At 36.7% G+C, this 11,195-nt stretch overlaps 1 protein-coding gene across 1 annotated transcript in view; it reads left to right on the top strand.

Annotated features, from left to right (window-relative positions):
* Positions 1 to 11,195, top strand: part of CNTN5 (contactin 5) — a 504,363-nt gene that overhangs the window by 162,488 nt on the left and 330,680 nt on the right. Inside the window, exon 6 of the mRNA XM_024760353.1 lies at positions 1,092 to 1,194. Within this exon, the coding sequence (XP_024616121.1) occupies positions 1,092 to 1,194 (103 nt within the window). The remainder of the gene's footprint in view (positions 1 to 1,091; positions 1,195 to 11,195) is intronic.

Below are 11,195 nucleotides of genomic sequence, written 5' to 3'. Positions count from 1 at the left end.
AATTGTAATGTTTTTTTCTGAAAAAAAGGTCCTTTTTTTTTTTTTTTTTTTTTTTTTTTTTTTTTTTGCTGTACGCAGGCCTCTCACTGTTGTGGCCTCTCCCTTTGCGGAGCACAGGCTCCGGATGTGCAGGCTTAGCAGCCATGGCTCACGAGCCTAGCCGCTCCATGGTATGTGGGATCTTCCCGGACAAGGGCACGAACCTGTGTCCCCTGAATCGGCAAGCGGACTCTCAACCACTGCGCCACCAGGGAAGCCCAAGGTCCTCTATTTTTTGGAGTCCATTTATATTTCCAAATTTTCCTAGTATGATTTCCCTTCACATACCAAGAAGCCAGAAAAACTAATATTCCTATTTCTGGTGGTTTCCTATCTCTTTGTCTTTGTTCCTGTATTTCCATTTACTTTCTCCTTTCTCTCACTTATACAAATTCTAACTATTCTTATAATTCCCTCAAATGCACATAATACTTTAGGGATACCTCATTCAGGGCAGAACACTCATCACTTCCTATCTTACATTACAGTGATTTTGATATACAGCTCTTCTCCCATCCTTGAGTATATGCTGTTTCTTTAAGAATACAGTTGTTGAGTGCTTGAGGGCACAATCCATGGCTGATTTATCTTTATAACTCCCACAATGCCTAGCAAACTGCATGCATATTATAGATATTCAATAAATATATGTTGACTTAACAAATAAACATTGATTTATCTGAAAATGACGAAGAAAGTTCCGAGACATTTACTTATTTAAAAAAAAAAAATCAACACCATTATTTACCATAGGATTTGTTCATAGTTATTTATTTCCTCTGAAATATAATCAGTAGCTAAACTACCAATGTAGATTAGCAGTTTCAATAATTATTATTTTAAATGGTATTGAATATACATGCAATCCAATCCTTAAGGGAAGATTAAGATTTCATCATAATGATTCAGTCTATGAGTACTTCTTATTTCAGTACATCGAAAGTTTAGCAGTCTTCAAACAGATATAGACAACACAGTGCTTTCCAATCTACAGGACTGGAGAGAAATTGTGACATTCATTTAATGTTTAAAGACTATTCTTTATTTCCCAGGTGTGATGGGAGAATATGAGCCGAAAATTGAGGTCCATTTCCCTTTCATAGTTACAGCTGCTAAGGGAACAACTGTTAAGATGGAATGCTTTGCACTTGGCAAGTAAGTACATATCCTTCTAAAATTAGACACAATTGTTTATTAAGATGTGACATATCTTATTTTTGGATCACTTATTTTGCTAGGTTTTATTTTCCTTGAATGAAACCTTGAAGCTCCTTGGTGGTTATTAATTTTTTAAAACAAGGGCAAATGGGAATTGATGAAGTAACCAATTATTATCTTTCTGGTTATTTCTATGAACAATACTGTGTATAGTTTTGCTATTTTAACATAAAGGAAAAGTCTTTAAATAAAAGAAGAGATTTACATCTCTTTGCTTACTTGTCTTAAAATTTCAGTATCATTCTTAAATTTCCTTCAGCAATGATGAAATAAAATGAAATGAAATAAAAAGGGGATAAGGTGCTATCTCCTCCTTATGTATAGGATATAGATTCTGATAAGATATAATAAGACAAGAGTACAAAAATCTTAAATAGTTACACTGATGCAATTGATTACTTCAGTCTCTCCTGAAATAATGATAACATGATAGCACCAGCTGTCAATATGTATAACATGCAATCATTCCCCAAATCAGAAAGTTGATTTACATCACACTCTAATGCCTGCTATGATTAATGATTCTATTTCTGAGGTTTTAAATCTCACAATATATAATCACTTGTCAATGATGTTTACAGTATAAATATTGGGCATAGGAACAGGAGTGAGATTTTGATTATATTTGATTAGAGTATTATGATTTATTTTAAATAGAGTGTTGTAGTTTTAGGTTTTTTTTAGGGTGATAAGGCCTCAGAGTCCTTTCTAGACTCTATAATTATAATTTGCATAAATGCATCTCTATCAGAGTTACTAATCATTCAACCTCAGTCGTGGTGAGCTAACTCCCACAGCATAACTATAAAGTACTTGGAGATAAAACATGCTCTATAAATGTGTTTGAAGTAGGTGTAGTCTATGGGTGAGAAAACATATTAATAAATATGAAAAATTCAGCTAGTAAGAGGAGGTTTAGGGCATGACAATAGTAATCACCATGTTTTCTAATATTAGGACTGATTGAAATAATATATGTGCAATTCTGTTTAAATCTGAGTAGGAGCAAGATCATAATAAACTAAAAACAAAATAAATTGTTTTCTGGTCTATTAAAAGTGTTGAGTGGTCCAACAAAAGATGCCTATAAGTAGAAACATATTTCAATAATTTAAAATTCATCCAGGAGTTATTTGGCAGATATCTGAGGAAGATTTCCAAACTCATATATATTAGATAAATGCACGAGATTAAATAATACCTTAAAAGTAATGTTTTTCACCATTTGCCCATGTTGTGGTACCAAGTATGCCTGAAAAGTCCCAAGTGAACTGATCAATTCCAAAAATGAAAAAATAATTATTTGGCTTGATGTCAAATGTTTTAGTATATTCTACAGTTAAATAATTCTTAAATGCCGGAATTTGCACTAAAGCCGCAAACAAAAGGAGGGCATACTGTAAAACAAATTAGAGAACTAGATTCATGGAGAAAAAGCAATATGGGAAATTTCCCCAGGCAGGCTTATTTAATAAGTTTGATGTGTTTACTTTTGGAAGTCTTGAAATATGCTTACTAAATTGATCCTTAAAGTCCATTTCATTCTAGGTAGGATTCAACTGTCAAATTAAGTTCTTTTAATACTTTAGTTTTTTCAACTTCTCCACTCCTTCTTTGCTACTCCCTCTCCCCTCATGAAAATAAATAAATAAATAGGAAGATGAACAAAACACACAGCCTCTCAAGAAGGTCTCTGCTGTCCATTTGATATTCTTTATGTGAAGTATCACAATTATGAAAAAAAATCATAGAAAAAAAAAGAATCATAGAATTACACAGCACTGAGTACAGAAAGAATGCATAAAGTGACTGTCACATGCTATGTTTAGTATCGGTCAATTCTGCAAAGGTATAGGTTGGCCAAAAAATGTCTTCGGTTTTTAAGTAAAAATAAAAGACACATTTGTCATTTTTACCAAGAACTTTGTTGAACACAATATTCACCCTTTTGTTCCACTACCTTCTGCCATTTTTCAGGCAATTTCATAATACGACCTTCCCAAATCTATTTACCTTTTTGAGCAAAGAACTCTTCCAGGTGCCTTTTACAGTCTTCCAGGGAATTGAAATTTCCCTGGAAGAGAATTTTTTAAAGACCGAAATAAATGGAAATCTGAAGCTGCAATGTCTGGTGAATACGGTGGATGAATCAGAACTTCCTAGCCAAGCTGTAACAGTTTTTGCCTGGTCATCAAATAAACATATGGTCTCGCGTTATCCTGATGGAAGATTATGGGTTTTCTGTTGACTAATTCCGGACACTTTTCATCAAGGGCTGCTTTCAGTTGGTCTAATTGGGAGCAGTATTTGTTGGAATTAAATTAATCATTTGGTTTTCCAGACGGAGCTCATAACAGAGGATTTCCTTCCAATTCCACCATATACACAACATCACCTTCTTTGGATGAAGACCAGCTTTTGGTGTGGTTGGTGGTGGTGCATTTCACTTGCACCACGATCTCTTCCATTATGTATTATTGTACAGTATCCACTTTTCATCGCCCGTCACAATTTGTTTTAAAAATGGAGCGTTTTCATTACATTTAAGTAGAAAATCGCATGTGGAGATACCGTCAAGAAAGTTTTTTTGCTTGACTTATATGGAACACAAGCATCAAAGCAATTAAAGTAACCAAGATGGTGCAAATGATTTTCAGTGTGTGATTGATATAATGTTGATTGTTCTCAATTAATGTCTCAATTTGATCACTATCAACTTCAACTTGTCTACCCGACCGTGGAGCATCCTCCAGTGAGAAATCTCCAGCACAAAACTTTGCAAACCACTTTTGACACGTTCGATCAGTCACAGCACCTTCTCCATACACTGCACATTTTTTATTTTTGCATTTCAGTTGCGTTTTTACCTTTCTTTAAACAATGAAGCATAATATGCCTAAAATGTTGCTTTTTTCTTCGATCTTCAATATTAAAATTCACCAATTTTGATGTTTTTTTTTTATATGCATGCTGATATAATAGCTGTCAATACAATCTAACAAAATTGTTTCAAATGAAGTTAAAGACAACTAAGTGCTACTAGTGCCATCTTACAGAAAAAACTGAATGAACTCTTTGGCCAACCTAGTATAATTTCCCCAGAAAAATGGGAAATGCTTAACGAGGATCCATCAGGAAACAAAGGTGTGTAAAGGCAAGGGAAATACAGCAAAGTGTAAAAAAGGGGGGGTGGATTAATTACTTTGGAAGAAAAGGCTGTTTTAGACATATAAAATGTTATTATCAAGAGATCACCCACAAGCTGATCTCCAGTTTCAACAAAGTGGGAAAAGGGTGAAATTCCAACATTATGGGATTAAACTAGCAGAATTAGATTGGGTATAATGTAGAAGTTCTCGAAAAAAGTTGTTAGAGGGAAAATGGGTTATCTGCAGAGGCAGTAGAAGCTTTTCTCCCCACACTGCTGTAATAATATAGTAAGATCCATTTGTCTTCTAATAATTTAGATGTAATGTTTTCTGAAAGGAGAGAAATGATCTGGGTCAAGTTGGAAATGAACATTTTAAACATTCTCTTTTGCTGGCCACTCATCCACCCACTGGGGCTGAATATTAAGAGTAGAAGGCTAGAGTCAGGCAGACTTAGTTAGCTGCCTTTTTGCAACTACATTATTATGCAACGTTTTAAAGTGGTTGGTGGTATGTGCAGGAAATAGAAAGGAAGAGTGTTGCCTTTTTTTACTTAGCATTCAGCTCAGTGACTTTAGTTTGGGAAGAAAGTGTGTCTTTGATATTTCCCAGGTTGGCTTTTAAACACCGAACACAAAATTCTTGAAAGGAAATGAGAGGTAAGAGGTCAAAGGACAATGCAAGTAAGGAATCTCTTAGGACCCTAATAAATATTTCATTTCAGTGGCTCTCTCTGAATGTGGTATGCCTAGAGATTATCATACTAACTGAAGTAAGTCAGACAGAGAAAGACAAATACCCTATGATATTACTTATATGTGGAATCTAAAAAAGTGATACAAATGAACTTATTTACAAAACAGAAACAGATCCACAGACTTAGAAAATAAACTTATAGTTACTAAAGGGGAAAGTTGGGGGGAGGGATAAATTAGGAGTTTCGGATTAACATATACACACTACTATATATAAAATAGATAATCAACAAGGATCTACTGTATAGCGCAGGGAACTCTACTCAATATTCTGTAATAACCTATATGAGAAAAGAATCTGATAAAGAATAGATATATGTATATGTATAACTGAATCACTTTGCTGTACACCTGAAACTAACACAACATTGTAAATCAACTAAACTCCAATATAAAATAAAACATTTTTTTAAAAAGAAATGCAGTAAATAAGAAAAACCAGAAAGTTGGTGATGTTTTCAACTGGTGGTACTTGGTGTTTAAGAATAGTCTATATAAGTTGTTAGCAAGGTCACACAGAGCAAAACAAGAACTTTAAAATATGGAGAGTTAAAAATTGCAAGAAGTAGCTACCATCTCTTAGGCAGAATGAAAAAAAGGAAGACTTGGAATCATTAAAACTTAGAAGTTTGGAGGCACTCCTCTGGGACTCAGACTTCTGAGGAGTAAGCACCAGCCAGCTGGTTGGTGCTAAGTTTTCCAAGGTGGCGGTGTGATACAGCTCGAACTACAAGTGTTGGAAAAACTCAAATTGGTTCCTTTGCTGCTTTGGGAAGAATGCCCCACTGAGACGCCATTCACAGGAATCTCAAGCAGACAGTGAGCAACAATGAGTACGTCCCTTCTCCCTTCTCTATCCTTGCAGCCTCTCTCCAGTGCCCCCCTCTTGGCAGTGCAGAAATGTGGTTTCCAGAATCCTAGCCCTTGTATCACAAAGCAGAGTAAGAAGAGTGAAGCTGAGAGATGGCAATTTAATAACCAGCACAAGTTCCACTTTACATTTTCAAACTCATCTTTTTTTTTTTTTTTTTTTTTTTGCGGTACGCGGGCCTCTCACTGTTGTGGCCTCTCCCTCTCCCGTTGCAGAGCACAGGCTCAGGACACACAGGCTCAGCGACCATGGCTCACAGGCCTAGCTACTCCGTGGCATGTTGGATCTTCCCGGACCAGGGCACGAACCCGTGTCCCCTGCATTGGCAGGCGGACTCTCAACCACTGCACCACCAGGGAAGCCCCTTAAACTCATCTTTTAATCAACCACAGACACCCCTTCCTGTATCTTATGCCCACATGCTTTCCTGCGCCTTATACCCACATGCTTTCCTGCCTATGTGGGCCTGCAACTCGGATACTTCAGTCTAAAATACCCTGCCCTCACAATCCTTGTTCAGTCTTCAGGGTTTAGGTTTAGGTCAAATGCCACTTCTCTATTAATTCCCACCTATTTTACTCGAGATTCAATATCTTTTCTTTGGAACCATATGAGCACCCATATTTCACTAGTTAGCCTGCCCCATTGGAGCAGCTGTGTGTATCTGTCTACTGTGCTAAATTTTTGGATCCCTAGAGTATTCTTATATGCAGCAAGTATTGAATATGTTTACTGAATTGAATTCAGATATGAGAAATATGGTCAATTATTTGTAACAAGATGTATATTATTGCCTTGGTTTGGTCAGACAGAAGTCTCCAGATGCCTTTCACATGTCTTGGACCTGAAAATTCAGACCACTTTATATTAGCTACAGCTTTCTGGCAGGTTTCATTTCACCATATGACCTTTTGCAGATCCCAGAAAGATCACTAGATATGTCACATGGCCACCAACAACAAAGAAGTAAAATTTTGTCACTGATGCTTAAATGACCCCTTACACAAGGGCGAACTTCGGGTTGTTCTGTAATAAAAAAGCCATATGCTATAAAACAACATCAGTTTATCTACTATGACAATCTTACAGGCAGATTTTTTTCCTTTACTTTACCTGTTCCTTATCTTGCTTTTGCAGCCATTAACACACAATCAGATCAGCTGTGCTCAAAAGGCCTTGAACCAGTTACCATAATAATTATGTGAATGACCTTTCCAGACTCATCTGAAACCTGGTGATGAGGTGGGAGGGAAGAGCACATTCAATTTCCTGCCCTTTTTAGTTCCTGCTTATCTCTCTTTCAGATAACATTAACAAATCATCTTTTGTTACACTCCATCAAATGCCTATTAGGGAACCAGGACATTAAGTAAATTTTTTCTCTTTTTATATGTTTATTGCAAATAAAAAAGCACCAGTTATCAATTCATAAAGTCATTTTTGATGTAGTTTATGTTTCATTTTCCTTGGTCCTTAGCCAAGCTGTCTCATATGGCTGCTCTTATGGCCCATTGTAACTGTGAGAATGACAAATATTCCCCTGAGACTTCCCACAGTCTGCAATTGGTAAATGTTCCTCAAAGAACTGGCTCTTTAGTTACAGACTGATGATTTATTAATACTGTTTATTTGGAACTGCCAGTCACTAAGGGCTGTAGGAATTAAAAATAAATTGGAGTTGTGGGGTATTTGTCTATCAAACCAAAATCAAATTACTTAATCGTTAGATTGACGGAAGTTCTGGGGAGAAGAGTTAGTCACTGGGTCTAGGAATCAATAATTGTTTAGATATCATAGGAAAGTGGTACGTTATGGATTTAAGAAAATTACCCTTGTGAGCTACTGGTTGCTTCAGTATTGTTGAAACCAAGGATGCATCCTCATTTCAGATGGTACCCAAAGGAAATGGGGGCTGAAAGAAACTTAAAGATCACATATACTGCTATCAATTTGTAGGTGGGAAAATGAGACTCTGCAGGGAAAGGTTAGACCAAGACATGTAGGCATGCTGGCCAGACTAATTATCTGATGCTTCATTATTTGATGCTCTTTATATTTTCAACATTCTCCCATAGTGCCAAGTATGGAAGGGAGTGTTTTATTTACTTATTTACTTTTGCACTTAGAAGTGTTATCTATTTCTAGGGACACCAGACCAATTTATTATTCACATTTGGAGTCACAGTTAACAGGCATCATATTTCTAACTTTTCCAGAGCTGTCTTAGAACCACTTAATCTGTCTTACCAAAAAACCGCATACCTGCACCAGGCCTCACAGCTAACATGCTATAGAGGCAGAACTAGGTCTTCTGATTCTAAAACTAATGCTCCTCTCAACTTACCATACCACTTTTCAGTTGCTTAGAGTAATTTCCATTTTTATCATAGCAACTCTTTTTCTAGATGCATTCAAGTATCTCAGTGATTAGGAATATTAGTATAGAGTACAAGTCATGAAGAGCATAAAGCAAGAGATAATTCCAAAATGACTGAGCTTTTTTTGTTTGTTTGTTTGTTTGTTTGTTTTTTGCGGTAGGTGGGCCTCTCACTGTTGTGGCCTCTCCCGTTTGCGGAGCACAGGCTCCAGACGCGCAGGCTCAGCAGCCGTGGCTCACGGGCCCAGCCGCTCCGCGGCATGTGGGATCTTCCCGGACCGGGGCACGAACCCGTGTCCCCTGCATCGGCAGGTGGACTCTCAACCACTGCGCCACCAGGGAAGCCCATTGACTGAGCTTTTTACTTGGATTATTTTAGACTCATCGAACAGCTTTATTTTAAATGAATTTCCCTGGAGTTTCATAGGATAACCTCTTCCACTGGATGTTGATTGAGGGATCAGAAATTGGTTGGCCATTAACATTCATAAAGAGGATATAAGGAATCAGTATCTCCCTCAGGAAGATAAAATAGAGAAAAAGAATTGTAGAGGCTTCCCTGGTGGTGCAGTGTTTAAGAATTTGTCTGCCAATGCAGGGGACACCAGTTCGATCCCTGATCTGGGAAGATCCCACATGCCGGGAAGCAGCTATGTGCGTATGCCATAACTACTGGGCCTGCACTCTAGAGCCCATGAGCCACAACTACTGAGCCTGCATGCTGCAACTACTGAAGCCCATGCGCCTAGAGCCATGCTCCACAACAATAGAAGCCACCGCAATGAGAAGCCCATGCGCTGCAACTAGAGAAAGACTGTGCAGCAATGAAGACCCAACGCAGCCAAAAATAAATGTTTTAAAAAAATAAAATAAATAAAAAAAGAATTGTACTTGAGAGATTTTTAGGTTTGAGGGAGGTCAATGATGATGTCCCGGGTTTGAGGTAGATTACTTGGCTATTAAAGTTAGGGAGTGGAAGGTGTAAAGGAAGGTGTATTGTATTAGTAAGTCATACTTGATCATGACACATTCAAATTTTCAGCGTTGCTGAAATGAAAAATATAAAATTTTAAAATGTATAAAATACTAATCACATGCATTTTATTAATGCTTAGTACCTAAATTACCAATTTAGTATCAAATCATTCTAAAAATTATATATGAAAACATCCTAACATTCTAAATTCCTTTATCTAGTGGACAAGTTTTGATACTCCCCTAGCTCAAACAATATCGATGTGACAAAAATAAACATATGACAAGTAGGCTTTATTCATAGTACAATGAATCAATAAGAAACATACCACTTTTAAGAGTCTCGTTCCACAAACGAGACCCTGGTGGGTCCAGGCTGGATTCCTAGAACTCCAACTCAAATACATCCTCCACACCATACCCCCTCATTTACCTACAAGAGGAGTTTTTACTGCCACTGGAGGTGAGACAGCCACTCAGAGTATAAAGTCATATCTTTCACTCTTCCTTCCGTTTCATCTTCACCTGTTTAATCACCATAAATGTCTCTTAAATTCATTCCCACTTAGTTGATGCAAAGTGAACCTTCATGGATTGAATTAAATCATTCATTAATACAACAGGTATTTATATATTATCAAGAGAAATCAAGAATAAACTAATATATCAGAAAATTCTAAGCCTGAGACCACATATGCATAGGTATTCAGACTGTAAAATTAAAAGTGGCTCTATTAGTCTGCACCTCATAAGATGGCTTCACCATGGTAGGGCCTCATACAGTAGTGTCTATTCCTGTATGTATAAATATCAGAAACATATTTTTTACAAGTGATATATGGGTTCTGGAATGATAGAATTGTCCTACCAAAGTCACTCTGATAAATCAGAAAAATCTGTGATAATTTGCTAGTAACCAGAACTGGTTGTCTATAGAAGTAAATAATGCCCTCAGCAGAAAACATGAGTAATTAGAAAGTAGGTGGCTTCTGAGTACAGAGCTAGAACAAAGAGAGTGGACTTCCCTATGGGCTGTAACTATCAAGTCATTGCAAGTTGTTGTATTGCCCTTCTCTTCTCAAAATATTTCTGTATATATACTGTCTGTCAAGATTAAAAACATCTCTTCTGTGGGTGGTGTTAAAGAAAAACTAATTTTATTTATTTATTACTATAATGATCATCATTATTATTTTCTACTTTTCCAATATGATTTATCAATTTACAAAAATAATTAATACTAAGTTTTTACAACACAAATGTTTTTAGTATTATGTAACCTCATGACTACGTATAACAATTCTCAAAAACACAGTTTTCCTTTTATTTATTTATTTATTTTTAACATCTTTATTAGGGTATAATTGCTTTACAATGGTGTGTTAGTTTCTGCCCCATAACAAAGTGAATCAGCTATACATATACATATGTTCCCATATGTCTTCCCTCTTGCGTCTCCCTCCCTCCCACCCTATCTATCCCACCCGTCTAGGTGGTCACAAAGCAACCAAGCTGATCTCCCTATGCTACGCGGCTGCTTCCCACTAGTGATCTATTTTACATTTGCTAGTATTTATAAGTCCATGCCCCTCTCTCATTTCGTCCCAGCTTACCCTTCCCCTTCCCCACGTCCTCAAGTCCATTCTCTACGTCTGCGTCTTTATTCCTGTGCTGCCCCTAGGTTCTTCAGAATCTTTTTTTTTCTTTTTTTTTAGATTCCATATATATGTGTTAGCATACAGTATTTGATTTTCTCTTTCTGACTTCACTCTGTATGACAGACTCTAGGTCTATCCATCTCATTACAAATA

This window comes from Neophocaena asiaeorientalis, unplaced genomic scaffold (assembly GCF_003031525.2).
Source record: "Neophocaena asiaeorientalis asiaeorientalis breed wild unplaced genomic scaffold, Neophocaena_asiaeorientalis_V1.1 scaffold601, whole genome shotgun sequence".
NCBI lineage: Eukaryota > Metazoa > Chordata > Mammalia > Artiodactyla > Phocoenidae > Neophocaena > Neophocaena asiaeorientalis.
Note: the sequence above shows the minus strand (reverse complement) of the source record. Positions and strands in the feature narration are given on the sequence as shown.